At 38.6% G+C, this 26,871-nt stretch overlaps 1 protein-coding gene across 1 annotated transcript in view; it reads right to left on the bottom strand.

Annotated features, from left to right (window-relative positions):
• PEPD (peptidase D) overlaps positions 1-26,871 on the bottom strand; it is a 141,492-nt gene that overhangs the window by 83,380 nt on the left and 31,241 nt on the right. The window contains exons 7-9 of the mRNA XM_042797725.1: positions 24,645-24,689; positions 16,521-16,596; positions 15,038-15,084 (exon numbers count right to left, since the gene is read on the bottom strand). Of these exons, the coding sequence (XP_042653659.1) occupies positions 15,038-15,084; positions 16,521-16,596; positions 24,645-24,689 (168 nt within the window). The remainder of the gene's footprint in view (positions 1-15,037; positions 15,085-16,520; positions 16,597-24,644; positions 24,690-26,871) is intronic.

Genomic DNA, 26,871 nt, shown 5'->3' on the forward strand with positions numbered 1-26,871 from the left:
TGGGTGCAGGCAAGAAAGCATTGGGGAAAAAAATATAACCCCAACAACAAAAAAGAATTGTCTGTTGACTATTGCCAGCCTAAATAATTATAGAGTAAAGCAGGAGCCAAACTGGGGAAGCATTAAGAGCTGAGAGAACAAAAAAAAAAATAGCTTTCTAATGAAGTAGTAGCTTTCTAGTATTGGGATAGGGAAACATTTTCATTTGTGCCTATACCATCATTTACACTGAAATTAATATTCCTGTGTGAACTGAGAAAAAATAGTTTATTATTAATAAACCGTAATTGATTAATTTGAAATATGAAGAGGAAAAAACTCTAGGTAGATTGTTACTATGAATGAAAACCTTATTTCAGTTGGCAAATTACTGATTTTGGAAATAAAGAGTATATATGCAAGTTAGTAGCCACTTTTCAAAAAAATCCCTCAGATATCCTTGTTAAAAGTCACATCAGAAGAGTCTGTCACATGCACCAAAAACCCCTGGCATTATGTGCACATTAATATAGAAACAATGACAATGACAGCACTCTGTGCACACAAGAGTTAAACTGTACTTCTGAACAATTCTTTTAGTTTTTCAAATGATGAAAACACGAGTTTTCTGGATTTTAACAGTAAATAAATTGTTCTGAGTAGTGGAAACAACTGCTATAATACACATATTAAAATTTTAAGATCAGAAAGATCAGATCTTCATTATGTCCAAGTTTCACTAATATACCAAAAAAAGTCTGTGCACGTGAAGAGTAAACCCCCAGGCCCCCAAACAATAGCATTGCCCCCCAGCTATAAAAATGACAAACTACATCCACAGTTGCAGTATACCCAAACTCTGTAACAGGTTAGATTTAAAAATGAACAATGCACTCAGGCAGCTATTAGTCTTTCAACTCAAGTGTCAACTTCAAACACATTAACAACCAAGCAGTCTCAACCAAATGGTGTCTTGACAATTACAAACTGCATTTTTAAATCCAAATTCCAGTGCAATATTCCTAAGTAAGTTTTCTGAACTGTAGTGATTTCTTGGGTAACGAAATACTGCTGCATGTGGTTCTGAGATATTCTGCAAGCTATCACATCCACTTCACCAACCAATTCTTTAATGAAAGACACATACTGGAGATAAAAGAAAAGGAGATCAGAGGAGGAATTTGATATACAAGAGCTGAAAGTTACATCACATGTGCAATCCTTGCCAAATTCCTCCAACTATACCCATCTGCACAAAATGCATAGCTAAGATGAAACTGAATGTTCTCCAAGAAGCAGCACGATGTGAACCATATCTCAGCTTGAATCTACAAAGGAATTGACCAACAGTTGAGATTTTTGCACACTATCTTCCATTTTCAGCACACACTCTTGGAACTAGAGAAGACGGGTAAGCAGACAGTAACAACTAATTGTATGGCCCTTCTCTTTCCCCTAGAGGTTTTTTTTTTTCTCTTCAAAGCTTTATAGATAGATTTTAAATCCATGCTGTAAATCAAAAGAAAGCCACTACTCATTACCTAGTTAGAATTTCCTGGGCTCTTACTGTGAAGCTATTTCTCTGCTGTTTGATCTCAAGGCCACCGGCAATGTCTACAAGCGCACTACCTATCGTGGCAGCTGATACACGTTTTTTCCCAGATCCCTTTTTAGCAGCTTGATGAATTTCCACCAGCTTCCAGTTCTAAAGAGAACCACCAAGATAAATGATTCATGAATTCAAAATACTTGTTCAGGTTGAAAAAAAGAAAAATACATGTAAAACCAGCTAGGAATGACTCAGAGTTAAAGAAAATTGAGTGCATGGTCTACTGGTGTAGACCAACATGCCCAGCTGTGATTGTCTATACTCCAGCTGAAAAATAAAGGAAGTAATGCTTGCCTTTCTCCCCCCCCCCCCACCCCCCCCCGAAAATTAAGACTTAAAACTACTCCTGCCACTGTAGAAGTTATCTCCCAGAAAGGAAAAAAACATAAAAAGACACATGCTTCCTGCTCATCCCTATCAGCTTCTAAATTTCTTCCTGATGTATGAAAGACGGCATGGAAAATTTTATTTTTTGGGTTTTTTGAGTTTTTTTTTTTTATCTCTGAAATACCAGGAAAGATCAAGCCTCTTCTTTCCAGTTTTGCTGGAGGGCACTGCTCAAACAACCCAATTCTCTTTTTCAGTCCTTCAGGAGGCCACAGCACTCAGGTTCTTTCTAGATAAAAAGCAAATACTTTAAGCCAGGTTTTCACCAGTACCAGATTTGAGAAGCCCCATGCCTCTTCTTTTAGTACCATCAGTGCATATAGCCACAAACGGCAGGTCCCTGCCAGCAATCCAGCCCACTGCAGCATAAGCCCTCGCAGCTGTGGCTAGGGCTGGGCAGCACCAGCCCTGGTAGGATGCAAGAGCGTTTGAGCATATCTGTCGTTTCAGAAAACTCTGTAGGAGTTTGAGCGTATCTCGGGGTCCTGGGAACTTGTGCTGCGAGGGGCACTGGATGCTAGCAGAGGGCTAACTAGCAGGTGTGGAAGCAGTGAAGGAAGATGAATGGCACCTGGTAATCAGCTGGCACTTGTTTGGAGTGACAGAGGTGACAGCGGTGACTTGCCATGTTTTCTACTTGGAAGCCTAGAGCCCCACACCCCATTGAGGTGTTAAGGACCAATGTGAGGCCACCAGCAGATTGTCAAGATGAACTTGGTGCAGAGTGCTGGCCGGCATGGAGGAGCAGGACCCTGTACTTGAACTGGTCCCACTAGCACTCTACATGCTCCCCACTCAGCCCCACTGACAAGCAACATGGCACAGTTCAAATGTGTAACACGCAGCCTTTACCTCACACACTGAAAACTAAAATACTTGAACAGTCTCTACCTACACATGCTTACACCCATTTATTTTTCCAAGCTGTCTTTAAAGAATCAAAACAGTGGCAAAGGGCATAACCATACCCTTCCTCTCTGCGTCACCTCACCAAACAAGAGGAAAAAGTGGAGCAAAAGACTCTTTATAGACTGAACCTTGAAGGAATAAATACACCTGGCAAACAGCAAAATGATTTGTCTAAAAAAACCCACACAGGGATCCTGCCTGCAGATGTAGGTACAGCCAGGGTGCCTGTACAGGAGCATTACATTTTGCACAGAGCAAGTGGGACAATGTGCAGGAGGTTACAGAGCTCTGTGTAAGATCTGGCCGTCTCAGCTGAGCTCCATAACATGGTACATTATCTCAGGGCAGTGCATTTCCCCGTAGTATTTTGGAATAAACTTTCTGATGTTTGCCACAATATTTTGGAATAAAATTTTGAACTGTTGCAAGGCCTCACAAAATCTTTTAAAATTACTGCTTCATACAATTATGCACACTAAGCATAGCAACCAAAATCTAATGTAACTTTCCTCAAATTGTCAAATTTCACTGGAAGTTCTACACAATAGCTAAAAGATATCACTTGTGTCTGCCCACACAAATGAATCTATATCCTTTAGCATGAGCCCAACACAAAAACTTCTCCATTTTTACTTGCAAGGTCCTCTCTTCACTTCTCAAAAACAGAAGTTCTTCCCTTAATGTCGCCTGAGACTATTTTCAGTATCATCAGTATTTTAAATTTAGAAAAGTACTACAGAATGTGATAAATACAAATCACTAACTGAGAAAAAAATAAAAGCACAAATGAAGGTGACGTTCCTGTCCTAGGGTTGGTATATTAGGGACTGATTTATCTTTATGCTTCACTGCAAAGGTGCTTCTGTCTATCTCAGGCTTGAACTTCAGAGACAGGTAGCATAACAGCCCTCTTAGCATCTCACAACTACCTTCACTTTGCAAATGTCTTTGAACACATGATGCAAGTTCTATCCATTTCATTACAGCTTTATCACAGTTAATGACCAAACTGTACTCAATACCAAAGAAGATACATGAGAATAATAGAGAGGGATGGGGGAAAGAAATCTGCTGGGTTTGGATCTGCTATTCTAAGTAACAGAAAAGTATTATTTTAATTTCTGCTGGGAATAATGTACATGCTCTGATCGAAAAGACTTAAACAAAAAAACACCAGAATTAAGGAACTGAAAATGCACACGTTGCATCTCTTCAAAAAGAAGCAGATTCCCCTGAAGGCAAGCATCAGCTCCTGCTACCCACTGCTTTCCACAGACCGATGGCTGGAAGATGAACATATCGCTCTTGTTCACCAAAACATTTCACTCAAGCATACTGAATATTAGATGCTAACCCGTGTTCCTAAGCAACCCCACGCTCACTCCACATTCTCTCCCCTCTGCCACTGGTAGACAAGAGGTTTTAATCATGAATTCACACTGCACCCAACATGCAAGAATCCCATCACGAGAGGCTTGGGCACAACACTGCATTAAGCAGCATCAGGCAGCTTCAGCCCCTGTTTTGTCTTCACCAAGGCATGCAGACTATAACTAAAAGACAGCATTGTTACGTTTAAGTTGTTTATAAAGACAAGTTTTTAAAAAAATCCTGACTTGAACAGAAAATGCTTGCAAATATAAGCTAAAATTTTATATTCTTACCAGCAGGTATGGAAACATTTAAGGCACTGAGGGTTAAACTTTTTTCTGACATTTATAATATTCAGTGCTGGGGAAAAAAAAAAAAAAAAAAAAAAAAACAACAAACCTCTGCAAAGAATAATTGCTCCCACAGGGACCAATCCATGGGTCACAGTTTTTTGCACTTGACGGCAACAGAGCCTTGAATGAGATTTTCTATAAAACCTAGACTTAAGCTTGCAGCATAATCACAACGTTTGCCCTAGCTCTAGAAGCTGAACTAAAGCACCACTTCTACACTGTAATTATTCCACATATGTTCCAAAAACCCATGGGGAAATTTTATTATTCAGAAGAATAAATAGGGTAAAAATAAATGGTTTTTAATTTCAGCCAATTTTTACACTCCTTATGAATTTTCATTTTTCTTATGCAAGTTTAAGTCCATGGGAGAGAGGATTTGCCTTGAAGAAATAATTAAACTTTCATCTTCAGTTATGCTTCTTAGCAAATACACAGCCACCCACATAGCACATAACATACAAGTGCTATTCAGTGACACAGAATGGCAACATAATCACCAATGCATCATAATCTTCCTTTCAGTTTCAAACTGAGTATTTGAAGTTTGAACTTCAACAACACAGAGTAAGCAGAAGCGCAGTAAGGGCTTAGGTTAGAGAGGTTGGGGTCCCAACACAGAGCTTATTTTGCCCTCGATACTTTTTAGAATACTTGAACTATTCTTAGAGAATAATGTAGTAATTTGTCATATGGGATATGTAAATCTACTATCTTAAGGATAATAAAAGATTATAACACTCAATTTATGATGACAATGCCTGTACCAGATTTAGTCAGCTGCAGAAGTCAGAATTTTTCTGGGAAGGGAAGCTGAGGAAGCAGGACTCCATCTGGTTCAGGAAGATGCAGGCACATTTTGCGACTTAAGTCTACCCATGACAGCTTCTCCAATTCCTGGGAACATTTCAGCACTCCTTTCTTAATGCAGGGGCAAAACAAATCACTATACAGGTGCTCTGCAGGCAGGTCACAAAATCTGCACATCCCCAAGTCCATTTGCAAACAAGCCATGCCCTGCTCATGGTGCACCTGCCTCAAGCCACACACCATCTCTGCAAGTGCTGCTCCCTTCTACTAGAGCTCAGGCTGTTTTCCAGCACCTGAGCTGGCTGAAGGGAAGGGCAGAAAGACCAAACACCAAACAGTGGAAATCAGAGGTTTATGCACACTGATGGACTGAAACATAAGAACGGACTAATTTTCAATGCTTATTCTAAAGAGCACTAGGGACCTAAGGAGCAGCAGTTTAGCAGTCATCCTGAAGATGCCAAATCTAGCTCCAAGGGTCTATTGTAGGTGGTAAAATCACTACACCTATCCCAAGTGCTAAAACCAATATGAAAATGAAGCACAAAGTAATACAGAAAACTACCAGAAAGAAGATACAACACCCATTCAAGAACTCTTTCAAGTATCAGAGACCTCCTTGCCCTACTGGCCCCAAATGATGAACAAGCTCACCTGACCCAAACGAATTCTAAACCCCGTTGAAAGGTCGTATGGACAGAAGCCTCTTTGATCTGCAACAGCCACAGAAACAGAGTTGGCCAGGACCCTCTTCGGATAAATAGTTTCCTATCATACGATACTCACTTCCTTCTCACAAGGACAGAATTTCTCACGAAGACTAGATGACTCCTCCCTCAACACAAACACCATATTAGTCACAGACATGTTCTGCTCCCTCAAACATACAACAAAGAAAATATGTTACCCTGGGGAGTTGACCCAATCTAATGCGTTACACCCAGTGTCAAACATTCCATTATAGAGCAAATCTAGAGGTTAAACAGGCAAAAGGCTATTAATAAATCACATCTAACATCCTAAACTTCACACAGTCCTTACGTTTACAGCCTATAGGTACACCTTACACCCAAACAACACAATTTTTACAAATTATCTGCTAACCAGAGACATAAGAATGTCTATCCACCTCTGCCATTCTGTGCTGAGGTTCATTTTGAAATAAGAAAGAGCAGAAGTCCAGTCCAATACTCCTGAAAGATATGGCACTTTACAAGAAGATTTTACTAAGTGAGAAGTGATGGCAACTATATCTCACACTAACAGATTAACTTGTGGAGCCTTCAAATACCACATATTTTATTGGTTCTTTTAAATTTACAGGTTTCAATAGATGAATCAGAAGACAGAGTCAGTTGTCAGCAAAGCTCTTCCTATCTCTCACTTCCTAAGACCGCCTCAAGGCTCAATTTGATCTGCTCAGGAAGAGCTGTTGAAAGCAAAATCCAAGTAACCCAGAAATAATGTTGAGTTTTGAGGAGTTCCCAACAGGGGCAAATTCCTTTTAGCAGAAACATCACCTCTACTGTCTAATATGATTCAGATTCCTCCCCAATCCTAAATTCCACTTAGAGTTCATTTTCTATCATGTTTGCCTGGCAATTCGACTGTTCTGCTCTGCTGTACGACTCAACTGTGGATATACATGCTGTCTTCAACACTGCTTGGACAGCAGAAATGTGGCACAGTTAGGCCTGAGGAGTTCAGCACTAAGCAAACTCCAGTACTCTTGCATCTCTCAGTATAAGCAACCACCGGCAGCTTTGCCCTTTGCTGCCTTCACTGATTTCCCATACATGTATTTTTTCAATTATTGTTTGCAATCTTAGACTTTAGTAAGCATCAAGTGACCTAAGCCTACCATCTCTGAACAACACTTAAAATCCCATGACCAAGACCTAGGTCAAAAAAATTAGAACACTTGAGAGCAACACAACATTCTGCAAATGAGAGCAAGCTCATCTGCATGGAGAACCAAACTAAAAAAGACTATCGCATATCATCCTGTAATTATAATCCTGACCTTGTGTTTTTCAATACTGCTGGTAATGGGTACAGTGAAAAAACTACCATCTGCCAAAATAGTACACAGTTCTGCACAATTCTTCCCCTAGAGAGATGATGCAACAACAGAAAATCAAATAAAAATCAAACAGAAAAGAAAACCATCAGGATAGGTATTAGAAATGCTGCTTAATAAGCTGGACAGTGGCACTTGCATGCTATGGTGATGAGGATGCTCAAAGAACCAACTTGGAAAAGAATTTATACAGGGGGCATGCCAGCAGCAAGGAAGAGAATCTGCTCATTTTCTTTTCATCTATGTAAAATGGTTTTCATTTTCAGAAGGTCAGTGTGCGACATGTTATTAATGGACAGCCTTGGTATTCTACCCACTTCCTTCAAGTTGGGCTTCTAGTCTCTGAGCATGATCATGCAGCAGTTCTGGTTATCAAGAATGAGGGCCAATGAACACAAAATTCTGATCTCTCTGCTTTGACAGTAATTAGCAAAAATTATTGAACTAAAGCTCACAATGCAGATAAAGCCTCACATATGGTAGAATCTTAACTGTGGACTTGTCTGAACAAGCATGAACAAAATCCACAGCAAATAATAATCAGTTCAGCCTGCTGTCTTTTACAACAAGTTCTGTTTCACATATCTCCAATCTTAGCCTGTCATTAGTAATGCTAATTAGTTCACTATCTCAATGCCACCCCAGATTCAGTTAAAACTGAGATCATTGCTAATCTGAGAAGAAAGCTTGTTCTTTCCTTAAAATAAATAATAGTAATAGCCACTCTACAAAACACCCGCAGAAATTAATACTGCTTGTAATTTTCAACCAGATCCAAAATTTAAATAGAAATCACAACTACCTTTTGTCCAAAAAGATAATAAAAGGGTAATTATGAATTATAACAGCACTAACCAGATTAACAATCCTGTAAGGACATACAATGACACAGCATTTAAAGTTGGGTTCTGTCTTGCTATGCAAGCAAGCCCAGTTCTGTACGCATGCACGTTGCATATATCCTTCCACAGCTCTCTTTCTGAAGGGAACCATTTTCTAATACCAGCATGGTAACTGTTCTTTGGTATCTCTGGGGGTTTTATTTTAAAGTTCTCACATGGTCTGATTCCACAGTTTTTTCTAGAAGATAAAACCCAATTATGTGGAACTTCAATCACAAGTCACAAAAGAGACCTGTGCAATTAAACAGCACTCTTTTACACAAAGAGCTAATTAAAGTGACATCCAGGAGGTGAACCAAGCTGTCCTCTACTGAAAGTGAGAACACACAAGCTTATCACTGGACCTCCTGCAAAAGGAAAATGCTGAGAGGTTACTGGGAATATACTGGAACTGCTTTGCTCCCTGCCAGCAGTTAACGAAGTCCACCACCTACCATGACCACACAGATGAGCAATTCAGGCAAATCAGGTCTCAGAGGTTCCAGTGACCCCACACTCCCCTCCTCAGGATGTTTCTGCTCCCTACATTTCTCCTTTCAGCTGGGGAGAAGGGGAGAGAAGGGTGACTAGAAATGGGTACATGCATTTATACCTTGGTGTGTCACAGAAAACGAACAATGCTTGGGGGTTTTCTAAACCAATTTTAAAATTCAGATTTATTTTAAGACTATTTACAACCTTAATTCAACTGGATTAGGAAATCAGTGGAAACAGTCTAATTCAAAACATCAAAGGACCAGCTGAGGGAAGGTAGGCAAGAAGGGGAAGGCTGCAGGAAGTGTCCTTCTGAATTCAGTTGCTCCTCCCAGCAAAAATACTGTACCTGACTTCCCTCTGGGCACTGGACACCTGAGATTCAGTTGCTCACTCAACCTAAGCAATTAGCAACTACTGCACATACACCATGAGAGCTGCTCTAAGCTGCCTACCTGGCCCTGACCACTGTAGGTCATTTTGTATCACCGTTTTTAGGGAGTTCTGGGTGATCCTGAGCTGCTGTCTCCCACCAGGAGCTCCCCCCGGCATGGCTACAAACCCACCAGCTCAGCTGGTCACTTCCCCACTGGCCCCAGTAGGTTCCCTGTTGAACAGAAGCTCCCGGGCTGCTGTGCAGAGCAGACATTTTGCCAAAAAACCAAATTGCTGCTGATCCATTCCTTCCTTCAACCATTCTACTAGAACTAGATATAAAGGCAAATAAATAATATTGGGTACAGGATTGACTTAGTAGCAAAATGCCACCCTGACAGCAGGCAGACACATACACCAGTCCTATCACACAGGTGTGCAGAAACAAAGGAAAAATTAGTGGCTTTTTTTTTTTTTAATGCAGGGAAAAGTAACCTTCCTTATCCTCTTTCAGATGTTTTTCATGCATTTTAAAGTTTTAAATCCAGTGTTTTGATAGAAGTAACCTACATTTAAGACCCCATCACCTCTAATTGTGATGCAGCTTTGGGAAACGAGGGAGTTAAGCCACTTTCAGGCTAGCCAACACTACCAACTGTTTTAAAAAAAATAAAGGAAAAGAAAATCACATTTCAGTAACTGAGCAGACTGACTTGCTGCTTGAGATTAATGGAGTGCTGGTCTCTTGTTTAATAAAAATAAATCCTATATACAAATACCAGTAAGGGTCATGGCACAATTCAACACCATTCCCATGCCAAAAAGCAGCTGTGAAGAATTCACCCATGTATTTTTGTCAGCTGTGATGGTCATTCTTTTTTACTATCCACACACACTTATGCAAAGGACTTACAAATGCCATGCTTGAGCTGAAATTCTAAATATAAAAATTGGATCATGAAAAAAATAGAAATATTTTTAAAGATTGTTTGCTGCAGAAGTCAGTGACTTTCAAAGAGCAAAATCTACCAGGAGATGGTAAGTGGCAAATCCTGATTAGCTAAAATAATCAGCATTTCACTAAAAGGAAATACCCAAAGGAAAAGAAAATTATTCTGGCTATTTTCTCTTTTCTAGTGAAATAACATGTATGTTTTATTTTCAGTTTGTTCCACTGAAGCAGAGAAGAGAGAGATAAATGAAAGATGAGAGCCATAATCCATGAGAGCGTTCTTAGACTTCCACAGATACTGAAATTTAACATTGACAGATATGACAGCAACTCAGAGTCTAAGCTCTGCTTTGGAAGCAGGGACAGCACTAAAAAGAATAAGGATAAAGAACTCATATCAGCCTCAGCTGGTAAGAGAGGCAATGTGTAAAAATAGTCTGTAAGCATTGTAAACCAAGAAGGAAAAACCTCTATAGCTGCCTTCTTGCCATTTTATTCTTTAAATTGTTGCTGTTAAGCAGAGTGGAATTTAAGTTTAGTATTAACTACTACAAAATCCCTACAATTATTTGTATGATTGCACGGACCTAAAAGATCCACTGCATGATATACAGAGGGGGAATCTGTACAGCTGGACAACAAGTCCTTGACCTGGCTGGCACATGCTCCGAATAAACTCCAACTCCCCGCTCTACCACCACATCCGGAGAACCAGTGTCACACCCAGGAACCTCTCCAGCTGACTGGTGGTAACTGGCTGCTGTGAGACTGTATGGAACATATACTGCCCTCCACCAGTTGTACCAACCTTAGCACTGAAGCATTTAAAGTTGTAAGAAGAAATGCAGGCAAACCTCGCAGAGAGGAAAGCAGCCACGTGGAGATTCAGTGGCTTCCCCTAGCAAGCCAATAATAAAACTAACAGTGCCTGAGCAGTGCTCAAGAGCTACAGAATCACATATCCTCTGAGCAGGTATGGTCAGATTCTTCTTACCTTGCTGCTTTTACTGATGGAAATAACATGCAAGTACTTTTACCCACCTGACACCGCACATCACTCTACCTGCCCTTTACACAATCTGGTTGCTCCTTTGTTTTAGAAGAGCCTACTCCACAGGATCAGTATCCAAGTTTTTGGATCCTAGGTACTGGAATCACAGTTACCTGAATGGTAACACTAAGGTGTTCCTGTCTTCAGCAGCTGCACAGGGTTTAGAGATAGTCAAATAATCTAGGGAGATCTTGGACAAGGGAATAATCATTTAGGCCTGGCTTAGTGCTGCCCAGCATCATCAAAGCAATAATGAATACATTATAATTTAATTAATTAATTCAGGACTGTGCACACACTCCTATCACAGGGCCTTCAATGCTATTAAGAACAGGATTAAAAAAAAAAAAACAAACAAACACAAAAATGGGCAATTCGTACAATAGCCACGTGTCCAGTACTCTATGTAGAAAGTTGCTCTTCTGTTGCTACAGCATACACTTTCACGTCATTCCCCAATCAAATCAATAATTCCAATAGCCATCCTGATCTTAAAATTGTTCTCTTCAGTAAAAAACGAACAAATGAGAAAATGTAAAGAAGATTCAAAACTTCATCAGGTAAATACTAAGCAGATGGCACTACAGAAATTGATAAATACTGATCTAGGGAAGGTATCTCCAGCACTCTAAAGCATCCTGATACAGATGATTGTAGGTCCTAATTAGTACTTTCAGTGCGTATGTATGTATCTGTATATATGCACAAAATATTTTGTTTATATAGACACACTTAAAACAACTTAGCCAAAATCATATTTTTTCACACACTTCTCGAGCTGAAGAGATTTATCATTTTGCTGCATTTTAACAATATATTCACTACAGAGCAGTTTCCTAATTAAAAGCCTTTAATTAAAGAAGATTAATTAAACATGAGATAAGCACAAATACTAAACAAACTGCTTCAGAGAAAATCCAGAATCTGACCTACCAAAATGACTTTATATGCAATTACACATGCTGTGAATTACTGCTTGTAGATAATTGCCTTGGCTGTCTCCTTAAAGTCAATCGACCACATATTAAAGTTAAATAACATCAAACCAAAAAAAAAAGAAGTCAGAGCTGATTGGATTTGCAGTTAAATGAATTTTTTTTTTGTTGTTTTTTTTTTTTTTGGTTTTTTTTTTTTTTTTTATATCTCAGCATTAATGCATTACTGGTTCAAAATAATTTACCAGTGAACCTTAATCATAAAGAATACTTCCAGCATATTTCTGAAGCCAATTTTCAACCCTCAAGATAAAAGGTCTTATCCAGAGATTTCTCTGTAATTTACTTAATTCCTTCACATTACTTTTTAGAGAATAATCCCAATCCTAGAAATATAACCAGTTTTATATATTGTTGACTCTTAGATACATTTTCTAGAGTATTTTAACATGTTCTTGCTGTATGATACAGCAGAAGTGATTCATTATTTGTAGGAAGGTGACTTAACCGAATGAACAAAGAAAAGGCAATGCTTAGGTCCCACATGCAATAACGGAAAATTTTAATTGCTTTTGGGATCTCTGGAATTATTCTTCCTAGGAGATAGGGTCAGATCAGCTTTGTACCCAAAACCACACATGCTATACTCCACAATGTCAAAGAATGAAGTAGAGCAATATGAAAGGGGGTTTATTTTCCACATTTCAAGAGATACCTATATTAATTTCAAAAATCCGCAATTTCACAGCCATCAGTGGGAACTGCAAATGCACCTGGGGAAGAGTGTCACACAATTCATAAACTTTCACAAAGGAAGTGGAAGTCCTAGAAACATCAGAAAATGAAAAACTTCATTAACTCCTAATTGATCTCTTAAATACAAGTGTGAATACTTTTGATGAATCTATAGAGACTAAGAATTTTGGTTCTCTGCACCTTTAGATTTCAGATGTACCAAAGCTGCTGAATGCAAGCTATCTAGCCTGTTGATAAAAAAAAAAAAAAAAAATCTAAAACCTCTACTATTTCAATTGTCTGATTTTGGATCTTACCTATTCTTAGGTCTTTGAACGTTCCCTTCTTAGACTACATTAATGGCGTTATCTGCATACAGAGTAGAGATTTCCTAGACTGTTTTCTATCTTCATTTATAAACATCTTAACTACACGTCTTGCAAGAAAGATGTGGAAATTATAGGTTTACATTTTTAGGACCCTTTTTCCCTAAGCAATAAGGGAACAGAAACCAGAGCTGGGATGAATTCCACCAGCAACAGAAACTGAAGTCCTAATTATAGTCTCCAAGGCAGTCACTACATAGGTAGCCTGCCAAGACCTCTTTCATTAGTGAAATAACCTCAAACTCTTTCAAGAAGTGTAATCTATCAAGACATATGGAAGAACAGAAGGCAATTTTAAATAGGTTTAATAGACAGTTGCTTAATTTATTTTTTTTTTTTAATTGAAAGACACAAATAATCTTTTCAAAAGGTTGATGTGTATGGAAGAAGCTAGCCAGAGAAGAAAGTAAGTCCTGGAGTGAAAATGCAATACACCTCATAAACTTACAGAAGAGTGTATATTTAAGTATTTGTCGCATGACATTTAAACCAAACTGCCAGGACTGTGACATTTAAAACCACATGAGTACAAACTCTGCTCTATAGAAACTTTTGATTACTATTGACTTCCAGAGCCAAAATTTCACTATCAGCATGTATAGCATGGGCAGTGAGTAAAATGAACACAAACATAAGGTTCATTAATAAAGTCAACAGAGGAATGAATACAACATATATTTTTCCCGTTACCTAGTGATATATGTAACTGCAATTGGAAACACAGTCAAATTATAGGCATGAGCCTATACAGTCTGTAGAAACTTCAAGTGCTTAAATGTAACATTAGTTTTTCCATACTGCATATGTTCTAAGGGCATTATTTCTTTTTTAAGCTACCCTGAAATCCTAATGACAAATACTGAGGTTGCTTTATTTTCCCCTCACTGGGTGACAAATTAGACGGCTTACTAATGTTTGAAAAATTACTGTTGAGAAACAACAGTAACTGAGTATTTCTCACTACTGTTTTCTATTTCTCCATTATGCAAATACTTTGAAAATGGAAAATACTGTATATGAGCTAAAAATAAATGGACTTGGTGATCAAAACCATGCTTTATAACATAGGCTGATGATGATCTAATGTAAATATTGATTCAAAAGAAGCAATGTTTTCCTTGTATCTAGACACATCACTACTGTATCAGTTAAGAGCAGCCAATCCTTCCTGTATATGCCTGTACAGCATGCTTTCTTCAACATAAGAGATATATGCTGTATTCTTATTGACTTCTTAACAGCTGTAGTAACATCCATTACATTTGTGAGATGAGCTCCTTGTATCAGCTAAGTACAGGTAACGCCGACTTGCAATTGCAGGCAAAATGTAATTGAACGCAATCTTTTACAAGATTCTTAAACACTCATACATTCAGTCTTCTAAGCGCAACAAGCATAAGGGCAATATTTATCCATAAACACTATTTTATTGGATGGCTTCAAACAATAACAGCAGCTATTTGGTAAAGTTTCTGTAAATTACTAAAACTCCAGAAGAGAATTATGCTACACTAAACCATCACCACAAAACAATCAACCATCATCAAATGCATATTTGGAACTGATGAAGTACCACCTCAAAATAATAAAATAATGCTTACAACAGTCTTCAAACAGTGATGAGCTCTCAGTCTCAGCTGAATCACTGGTACTGCTTTGCCTCAGCTACTGCTTCTACCCCTACTACAGACTTCCTCCTTTTTATTACAATTATTGAAAGAACTCTTACCTCTCCATCTCGTATTCTTTCATACCTGCTTTTACTGCCTTCATTACCTGTAAGATACACATTAACATGAGACATTCATAGCAGGAGGGAATCTCATATTTATAAATTTATGATTTATGACTGAGTATCTCCAGAGGAACCTATATTACAAAAATATCATCTGTACTTCATTTAAATTTACATTAGTAGATGCATTTTAAAACTATATTAGAAATCAAACTCTTTTTAATCCCTCTAAATGCCTGCAGTCTCCAGCAATAAAGCAAGTTTAATTGCCAAACTACTATATCCTAATAAAGTACAGCTCATCAAAATACCAATGCTTAATTCTGAAAGCTCTGGTGAACTTGGCAGCAAGTCCTTTTGTTTTACTTTTATGAAACACTAGCAAAACAAAACCGTGAACTGGAACATACTACAATGGGAGATTCTCTTTTATATTTTGCAAGCTGAATCAAGAGAAAACTACTAGAGTTAACAATGTTTTACAACCCATAAGTGATTTCTGTTCTCAGATTTTCTGAGAATGTGCACCAGTTTTATTCCTTTGCCTGTTTCTGTATTATAAAAGTTCTACACAGCTGCTTTATGGAAGAAATTCTCAGATGTGATAAGATTATTCAAGGATAATGAAGGACCAAGGAGAATGAATGCAAATTACAATCTCTAGACTTTGCAATTTTACAATATTAATTTTAAAATATTTTTACACTTCACAGTTCAGAAATCTGAGGAACAATAGCAAAGACAACAGTTGAGTCAGTAACCTCATAAGCTACATTTACCTAAGCTCCTCCTAGTCATTGCTCAGAACTCATGGCATCTCTGCATCACTATATGGACTACAGGATTGACACCCAAGTTAATTTTGTCATCAATACCAGTAGAGCAATATGAGTCCACTAGTACAGGGCGAGGTCCAACCTCAGTAGCCCTGCTGAGATGCTGGATTTTTCTTTGCCACGCTGCTATGTCAACAGAACAGCATCATGAAACACCATACTGGGGGACACACCCATCTCTGAGGAGCAACCTCAGGAATCCTTGTGCTATCCTCCACTGTGCATGGAGACACTCCTTCAGTTTGTAAGGATCTGGTGAGATTAACATGATAGTTCAACTTTTCAGAGCTGCACGTGCTGACATGGGCCAGAAGAATAATCTTCTTGATCTCTTCTGTCTCCATCACTATACTGGTATTTGCACATACAGGACAGATAGATCACAAGCAGGTCACCTTCTGCCAAGGCTCCAGCTCTTAACCAAAACCACACTTCATTTCTCACACATCACAAATGCACCAGTGAGTTCAAGGACAATGCAAGGTATATTACTGGGCTGTAATAGGAGGGATATTATCCTCTTATTTCTATCCAGCCTTTCCATTACTTTATTACTAAGCAATTCAGGGTTGCTGGGAACATTTTCTGAGTACCACTGCTACACTAAGAGCAAAAATTATTAACAGTAAAGGATCCATTACCTCTTTATGAGCTTCACTGGAGATTTTATTGGTGTAGCGCAGAACTTCCAACTCCATGTCTGTCTTAATCACACGACTTAAAGAAAAGTAGAACAGATATCAGGTTAGGTTGCAACTTCACAGCTTAAGAATACAAAAGAAAAAAACCTGAAAATAATATGTATCACCTATGGTAAAATTTGATCAAGTACACTTCAAAGGAAAGAGCTATTACGGTATTCATGACAGCGAAGTTTTTTTGGCATTGATTCACCATTAGCAAAACAATCTTACAGAAGGGAAGTCACAAGCATTTCAAACATCAGCCTCCATTATTTTAATACTAGTAAACAAGAGGTCCAACCAACATTGTTTCTACTCATTCTGCAATACACTAGGAACAAAATCAATGTATTTCTGCATTTGTCATGGCTCAAACACTACTTCAAACGGAACACTTCTACAAGCATACTTGATTTACTTTTTAAACCTAATTTGAAACTAGTTTACGTAACGAAATTCCCAGAGCTCCAGAATTTCTATTCAGCACAATCCCAGCTCCCACCTATCCCACCTATTTTCAATACCTCAAAAGGTGCTGGTGGGGAGGAATGAAGAAATACTAATTCTGTTTGGTATTAAAAAAACCCCAAACATGAAATTCAGAAACCACAGCAGCAATAATTACAGCCATGATGTCTATTCTCTTTCACATGCTCCCTGAGGGAAAAAAAAAACAAACAAAACAAACCTACCCCCCCAAAAAAGCCCATCCTGTTCTTCATGCCTTATGAGATACTGAATTTGTATCTATTTATGAGCCTTGATACTCTGTTCTGAACTCATCTCAAAATTTACCATTAGGCTCTTACCTACTTGCACTACATTCTACCATGTATTTCAAATAAAAGCAGCTATTTAGTGGACATGAACAGGGAAGCAGAGATAGTTTCATACTTTCTATTAAAAATCACTGGCTCTTTCCACTGCTACACATACAGACTTCCTAATATTTCTCATGCCCATAACAAAGGCAGTCATGAAGTACATACTTACTGTTTACAATGCACAAAACTACATGTATTGAATTGCATGAAAATACTTAAATTGTATTTTCCAGCTCCAGTCCAGGGCTTGCAGCAAAGTACCATCACTGTTACATTTTGAAACTGCCACCAAGACACCCCTTTTTTATTATAACATGCTCCTACTCACAATGCTGTAGAAAACTATTTACTGTATTTCTGCCCCTGTAGTTTTTTGTAATGAGTCCAGAAACAGGTTTCTCAGCCATGAGTGCCTCTGATGTGTGACAGCATTTCCCACAGACAGCGATTGCATCGCCACGCGGCACAGCCACTCCCCTTCAAACACAACTTTTCTGGCAAGAGTAAAGGTACCTTTGTAAAAATGCTGCTATCAATCAAAATGCTCTTACAAACAGAAACACGATAGAGGAGAATGGATTGACATTCTTAGTCAATTGGAATATGACACAAAATAATAATTATGCACACCGAGAATGATAAGTACAAGGTTTTAAAATGCACACCAATGTGAAAATCACACTGGGATGGTGTAATCTGCTCACCGTGGGTGAGGAAACAAACTTCTGCTTTGGCCTTTCATCCAAGACATAAAGAACAGTAGCTCAAACATGCTAGAATGAAGTAGCAAAGGCTTATAGATTTTTTTTTTTTCCTTTTTAAAATCCTCTTCTTTGGAAGACTGCATGTGCTAGCAGGATAATTTAATACTTGTTTGATGTGCCTTTATATTACTTTCAATATGCAGTGCATATCTCTGATCTGCAAGTGCCTGAAAAGTAGGTTGTCTCATAATTCAGTTGTCTAATCTCTTTATAGGGATCTGCTAGTAATACAAGTTAGTAACTGCTCAATGGCAAATGCAAACAGTATTAGAACCTATTTTACTTGACTAGGTCATAAGGCTTTAGGGTCAAGGTATTTATTTTAGATCATAACTTCTCAGTTACTCTTTGCATATACAAATTCATGCTTCGCCTCAGACTTTTTACACAATGTATCACCTTCATTTAAACAAGGTCAAGCAATGAAATGTTTTACAGAAAATGTTTAGTCATTCTGAGACCAACAAAACCTGCTACCCAACCATTATTAAGGAAGAGAGTGAGGATGTACAACTGTGCAGGCAACACCATCAACTTCACCTTCCACTAGATACAGAAAACAAAAGGTCATTGGGCTTGCAGTATAACTGCGTTGTCTGCAGTGCTACTGTTGATGGACTTCCCACCAGCATATTCGGGTAGCAGAAGGGCATGTATTTCACCACCATCTGACTGTTTTGATGGCATAAAAAGCAACACTCTCCCGAGCCAGGTTTAAAGCACTGCTAGTCAAGCACTGTGGTTAGCGCTGTAGGGCAATCTTGTGGGTGAGGAGTGGTCCACAGTTCTCATTATGTTTTCCCCCCTACTTCTGAAGTAAGGCTAGGAAGAAAGTCTCATCCCTTTATTCACAAATGTGAACTTCAACATTCTATTAAAAATGGCTCTTGGACCAGTTACACACTCTGCATACGTTCATTACTATTTTAATGGGAATAAACAATTTCCAGGCTCCAGTTAATGCAATTGCAAAAATGTACAGATTCAGCACATATCAAGTCTCCTACCGTCAGGATTGACCTATAACTTTTAACTCCTTTTTTTTTTTTTTCCTTCTTTCCCATTTTACCCGTGTAAAAACATTTATTCTTCCTCACACTTCTCTTTTACATACATTTTGTGATTTTATTTGCACTTGCCACATGGGCAGGTGGTCTTTTCATGCATGCCAGTCATCCAACAGAAGAGAGAAGCTTTAAAACTAACAAGTATTATTTCAGTCCTGAAATAATAGTTTGAGCATTTTAAGTGGCTGGATACCAAATTTCATGCACAACCTCTTTTCAATTAATCAAGTGGTCAAGACCATACAGAATTCAAGGCAATTATGATGCTGAAACTTGCGTAACTCAGCTACATTTTCGTAAACCAGTGCTTTCCTCAAAGATACGCAAATGTTTGCTTCTCTATGTGCATTCACCATTCCCGATCATACCATCAGAAGTATTTGTTCCCAGTTATCAGCTCAGTGTTTATCAGCTGTCGTGTTTTGTTGGTTTTAGCACATGTGCAACCTTAATGGCAGCTTTCTGTGACACATGTGGAAAACATGTGGGTACCTCCAGTCCTCCTTGTCCTTCTGGAAACACTATGTTTACAGAACACCTAGTAAGTATAGATGCTGCCCACACAGACAGACTCTGCAGTCCTGTCTTGTCCTCACCCTTTTTCACCTCTGCTGTTACCTTTCCACATTTTATTTGTAGCAATTTCTCTACCATAGTTGATATAGTTATGCTCTTCTGTAAGGCTCTGCATAAAAACTTGCTAACTGAAGTAGCATCAAAGCCAGTAAACATAATAATGCACATATGCAAAGGAAAACCATTACTGTACAATTCTGAAACACAGTTGCATGACCACCAAACACAGCAGTTCATCTTGAAACAGTCCAAAAAGATGTTAAGAGGTTTACAACATAAATAAAAAGACCTCTGAAAACACAAAATGCATATGCCCATCATGAAGACATTAACAGATAGACCAGTTTCCTCAAAGAAACAATTATAGCTTTCAGTTGAAGTAATACAAAATACAGAACGTATGGAATCTTCCACACATAGCTATCAAATCATGTTTTCACTGAGGTTACAGGAAAACACAGTATATACAGGCACAAAATGAGTTGTACATTGCTGAATGTTTATCTTCTAGCACCATCACGATTATGGTAGACAGACATTGGTATACTAAAGTAACAAAAGGCCATTTTGCTAAGTGCCAGCATAGAAAAATTTCCTTCTGATTACTAGAGAGATAACCTGGACATGTTTGGAGTTTGTCTTCTGTTAGATGACACTTTCTTTTCAAAAGATTGAAACCAATTAATACTTAGCACATACATTTGGTATCAAATTTGAAATGGGAGCCCTAAAATTTAAAATGAAAATGTTTAAATGTGTTTGGAAACTCATTCACTCCATTAAAAAAAAAAAAGTTAAAAAAACCTCTGCAAACTGCTGAAATGAAGTATGGGATCAAATTGTTTTATGTTTTACCCTTAAGTTTCATAGCAAGTCAGAAAATGTTGAGATCTTGAAAAAGGATGAGCAAGCAAGGGAGGCAACAGATCCTTAATCACAAACATTTAACCCCTCGTCCATGTTGAACCATTTTCTCCGCATTTTATTAGAAGACTATATAATACTAGAGTTGCCTTTTGTAGCTCACAGTTCTTCCCCAGCTGGTTGAGAAAGCTTAGACATTTCACCACTTGCTGGCAGTTTTGACAGCATGGTATAGATCAGAGTTTTTCTGACAAATATGTAAAACAGAGTAGTTCAGAGCTTGCTGAATTTGAAATTATATGCATCCATGCAAGCATACAGTTCAAATGAAGCAATTTCCTATCCTAGAATATAAAAAATAAAAATTAATCTTCCTAAATGAAAAATATTTTTAATTCTAAAAATATTATTGCTTTCAAAAGAAAGCTTCTTGGGCAATAACTTGACATTCCAAGGAAATTTCTACTTTAGGGAGTTTTAATACACATAGCCTGTCATTCATATATTGATTTCACCAGACACTTCAATCCTAACAATGGTCTTTAACATACTCCTGACTTAAAATGAAAGCCACCAAAACCTTTTAAAACACTTTTGAATGCAAATCTGAACTTTGGCTTCATTTAGAATTCCCCTTCCTTGAAAGCCAGGTAGAAGAAAGGTGCATACCAAGCATCTCTCCCCGCTGAGATCGCAGGAAGGACAAAATCTGAATTCCAGGCTGGCACTCACAGTTCACAGAAGAGATTCTCTCTACACCAAAATGAACAGCTCTGAGGGCTGCCTTCCTACTGCCTCAATGCTCCATCTATCTCAGTACAACCTCAGGGCATAGACCTTATGTTTGTCCATCCCTGATCTTCCTGAAGAAGATTTAACCCGCCAATAACTCAAAACACAGAGGAGAAGTTTATCAGGTGAATGAAAGCTAACTTGGGAACAACCTTGTAGCCCTAGTCCAAAGCCTTCTCCAGCTAAAATTGTCATCTCTCTCCCTGTTGTGCTGCTATATCTACAGATCAAATCTTGGAAGTTAGACCAGGCCCTTCAGATCCCCCTTCTTGCCCCTCGTCTTTCTCTGCTAACGAGTACAAAAAAAGCAGGCAATTGAGAGGAACACAAAAATGACACTTAGGTTAAACATGTAGCTCCCTGCTCTGTTCCTCCAACAGCTTGTCAGGTCAGTCAGGAAAATTCTCCTCTGGATGCCGGACATACAATAATGAAGTGTCAGAGGCTGAAAGTTCCCAGTTTCTTAAACAACAGAAAAACTCCAAGCCCTACACCAAACCAAACTACTAGAACCCAGGACCAGCCACTTTCACAGGAATTATGAAGAACTTCTAACTTGACTTACCCTTTCTCTTATTTTTGTAAGCAACGTAGGATAGCATCAGGGGCCTCAGAGCACATGTGAATGTTTCTAGATCTTCCCAATCAATATCTTTAATGACAGGAGCTTGACTAATGTGTTGCGTTTGTGTGTGTGGTGGGGTTTTTGGTAGTGGTGGTGGGAGGCCTACCGCAGTGGCCCCCTATGAGAAGCTTCTTGAAGCTCCCCCGGCTCTAAGTCAGACCCACCCAAGGCCAAGCTAGTTAGCGACAGCAGCTGTGACTCTGTGATAACATTATTTAAGAACAGAAGCCTGAGAGGAGGAATTGGAGTTGCGAAGGAGACACCTATGTGAACACCGAGGTCAGTGGAAGAAAGGAGGGAGGGGGAAGTGGGCCAGAGAAGACACTCCTCTGCAGCCTGTGGTGAGAGGGCAGGCCGCCCCCCTGCAGCCCATGGAGGTCCACGGTGGAGCAGACGCCCACCCGCAGCCTGTGGAGGACCCCGACCCCATGCTGGAGCAGAAGACTGTGCCTGAAGAAGCACGGGACTCTGAGGGAAGCCCTCAGTGTTGTAGCCTGGCACTGGTAGGACTACAATGCATGGGAAGAACCCATGCTAGGGCAGCTCAGGAATTGCTGTAGCCTGTGGGAGGGACCCATGCTGGAGCATTCCAGAGAGGACTGCATCCTGTGGGAAGGACTAATGTCAGAGAAAGCTTGTGGAGGACTGTCTCCCGTGAGAGGGACCCTATGCTGGAGCAGGGGTGCAGGGGAAGAACGTGATGACTACTCCCCTCTGAGGAGGAATGAGTGGTGGGACTGACCTGATGCTCCCACACCACATCCCCTGACCCCTACACCAGTGGAGGAGGGAGGAGGTAAAGAAATCGGGAGCAAAGCTGTGCCCAGGAAGAAGGAAGGGGTAGGGGGAAGGTGTTTTTAAGATGTGGTAATACTTCTCACTGTTCTGCTCTGTTTGTTAAGTGTTGTTGTTGTGTTTGAATTAAATTTATGTTCTTTATTTTCTTCCCCTAAGGAGTCTGTCTCTTGCCAGTGACCATAATGGGTGAGTCATTCCTTCCTGTCCCCATCTTGATCCTGGAAACTTTTGTTGTATTTTCTCCTTCCCATTCCTGAGGGGGAAAGGGTGAGCAAGCAGCTGCATGTTGCTCAGTTGTCCTCTAGGCTCAAACCATGACAACTAATTAAATGCTTATGGTATTTCCAAAAAAAGACTAGGTTTTGATAAGCTCATCCTCTACCTAGTTGTGTTTAATTTGTGCATTTGAAAAGCACATCCCTATACATCAATTTCCAAGTTTGTGTTCTGTCTACATTATTCAGAAACTTTGCACCTCAAAGGCTGCACCAACTCCTAAATTCACAAATAAGTTCTATAAGGTAACTTCTTTGGTTTGGAAAAGGAAGGGTCCAAATTCTAGAGAGACAGAATATACAAGATTTAAAAACTGGTACCTTGAGCTTTCTGTGTTACAAAGCACTCGCATTCCCCCTTACACTCATCAGCAGGATTTGCAAGTCCCACTGCTATCACATCTTCAGGTCTATCCATGACTCAGTGGTGCAACAGTGTCTAAGCAAAGCTTCCCCACTTCCCACATTGTGTTTATAACCTTTTTTATGTCATGCCAAGCAATGAAAAATGGCTGTAACAACAGAAATGTGACCCCGTAAAAATTCTACACATTCTGAAATCATGTTGATCTTCAAAAAACATCTTCACAGTTTTTATGATTGCAATTACATGCAGATGAAGACAGCAGAAGATTGTTCTCAGCATATGTGCTAATAATAAACATTAAAAAGAACAGTATATAGTAGCATATAATACAATAAGCTACAACAGTGGTAGTAAGAGTGTACACTTCTCTGTATTTTACGATTCTGAGCTTATCTGTCTTAATTAAGGATTTGCTTCCTCATTTCTACATTAATACACTGAAAAAGCTTAGATAATTCATTAGCAAAAATCCACTACATTGTTTCTTCAGTTAATTTCCTAAATGGAAAACTAGAACGCCCTAGTAATGGAGCAATCCTGAGGACAAAGTCGGCAATGCTGACCAAAAGAAGAAAACTGGCAAAATGCAGTAGCTTTGCAAGCTACTAATATACTTAGTCACACTCTCTAATTTTGTCTATTCTAGATAGGTTACAGAAGAATTCCCCTAGAATTTCAAAGTATAGTTACATGAATAATAATTCAACAAAATTAATGCTGTTAAAATAAATCCTAGAGAAATAATAACACCTCGTTAAATATTACCTGTTCAGACAGTTTTCATCTACCTTTGACTTTCGTTGCTACTATATGAATTATCCTCAGTTCTTTTCCTATTCATACAAATTCACATCTACACAAATGTGACTTAATTCCTAACATTCTATAATAATGTTTATCCAGACACAATGCTTAAGAAATGTTACATAAATTCTTCACTTTTCAATGCTGTTACCTAGACCTGGCTTTATTTTTGTACATTATTTCTACCCCATAATGTGAAATCAGCTTAAAATTAAAACTCATATAGTAAAGTAGGAGGTTTCTGCTGAGGGAATCTCTCTGAAGGAATGGTACAGAATACAAGCATGTTCAACAGTACTCAAAGAGAAAGATTTTATGCTACTCACCATTCTGCAATTTCAGGATGGAGGATTTTGTTGTTCACATTAAATCTATAAATAAACAAAATATACAAATATTTAAAACCAGCAAGACACACAAGAGCAGAGACTACATATTTACCAGGGTTGGTTTGTTTGTTTGGTTGTTTTTTTTAAACGTGTCTTCTCTGAGGATGTGAAAACTTGTGAAAGCAAGTATTGTATTGGAATGCAGTACAGATCCCAGTGAGGAGAATGCACACACTCATCTTAACTGTGCAAGTATTTAGTTTTGAAATACATGAGACTAAACCATATACATAATTTTAACAATGTGCAGAAACCAGAGTAACAGTTTTCTATTAAATCTCTATTGACAAAAATAAAATGTTATCAATTCACTGCTGTGAGTGTGGGTTGGACCAGATCGACCTCCAGAGGTCCCTTCCAAATTGTTCTGTGATTTTAACTTTGTTCCTCAAACACCCTTCAATGAAATTAAACACAGTGAAGTGATAATTTCATCCTTTGTTTTATGTTTTCCCACTTTTGTATGCACAGAATGTGACATGTGATAAACAAGCTTGCTTTGAGGACTGCGAAAAGGAAAACAACCCCTGTCTTTTCCGAACTACAGAAGAGGTGCAAAATCTTCCATCTCACCTTGGACTCAAACACTTAACTATTTTTCTGTTTATTTTCTACATTAACAATTCATGTATTGTTGGAACTATTTTGAGGATCTGTAAACAATAACATTACAGTGGCCAATAGAGTAAGAAGCTGAGTAATTAACTGGAACACAAATGGATTTTCAAGCATTGTTCAAGGGGTTTTTTGCTTACAATTTAAATGCCTAAGGAGTGTTCTGCATCAAAGATATTTTTGTCTGACTCAGGACTGTTGGCACTTCAGTTAGGCCATTTAAGAGAATTAAAATGCTCCAAGGCTCCCAACAGATCTTCAGAAGGATGTTATAAGGCAACAATTCATTTTCCCATATTTTTGACAGAAAAATTAAATCTATTCCAGGTTATTAACCATTCTTTATACCCCAGAAGAGACCAACTAAAGCACAAATCCAATTAAAAAAATTATTTAGAAGTAACCTCTAATTGTACCAGGGTCTTCCTGCATCCTCAGATAGCAGAAAAAAACCCCTATGTTTCTCTTTTTCAGAAACATAAAATTACAAAATCCTAACAAGGTGAAGGTTAATAGCTTTGTGTTCCTACTCCAAGATAAAAAACAACTTATCACAACATTGAACAAGGACAAGTTGTATGGTATTCAGTATTATGGGTATTAAATAGAAACCACTGGAAAAGCAACACAATACAAAAAGCCACAAGTCACAGAACAATGCATCATTATAGAATGAAGTTGGTCACTTGGAAACAAGAGTGTCTCGTAAAACCGGAGAAAAATGGCACTTTTTCAATTTAATCACCACCATCCCAACAACTACTACCTATGTACACCAATGCAGAAATAATTCTGGAATGGAAGGGCCAGTTAAACACAAATTAATACAGAAGAAAATATACAACTGATATAGTAAAATCAATCTATAAAAATTCTAAAAAACCAAAAGTCTGAGCTCCCTGTTTGGCTGGAAAGCATAACAACCAACACCACCATAGAAAACCAAGACATGATAATTAAACTGCAACTGCAACAGACACAAGGACCTTCAATAATGGTCATCAGTATGTCAGACAGAAAACAGATCAATGAAGGCAAGTATAAGGAGATACTGCAGCACTGCAGAAAGCTCCAACACCAGCTCTATGCTAATAAGACAAGTATAAAGTATGGATACTATGAAGCAACAAAAGAAATAAAGGGCAGGGAGGAGCAGGTACTCAAGGCAGCTGACTTAAGACTCTGAAAATTCACGTCCCTTCTCAAGAACCTGACATGCTCACTTTAACCACAAGCACAAATGGATGAAACCAAAAGCAAATGAAAACAAATGAGCCAAACATCAACCCCACAACACAAGACTCATCTGAGCAGTAAAAAAAAAAAAAAAAAAAAAAAAAGCATAGGGGGGAGGGGATGGAAGTTGTAAACTTATAATAGTAGACTCAAATAATGCTCTTTTAGAAAAGTAATTCCAGCCGAGCGATGTACCATCTCTGTTGCAGTCCCTGGATTTTGCCTTTCCTGGCCCTAAAGGCTCTTCTTGAACTGTCTTTCTCCTGCTAGAAATGCAAGTCTTTCTTACTGGCTGGGACCACCTACTCTGTGG

The sequence above is a fragment of the Tyto alba genome, unplaced genomic scaffold, assembly GCF_018691265.1.
Source record: "Tyto alba isolate M040663 unplaced genomic scaffold, T.alba_DEE_v4.0 Super-Scaffold_26, whole genome shotgun sequence".
NCBI lineage: Eukaryota > Metazoa > Chordata > Aves > Strigiformes > Tytonidae > Tyto > Tyto alba.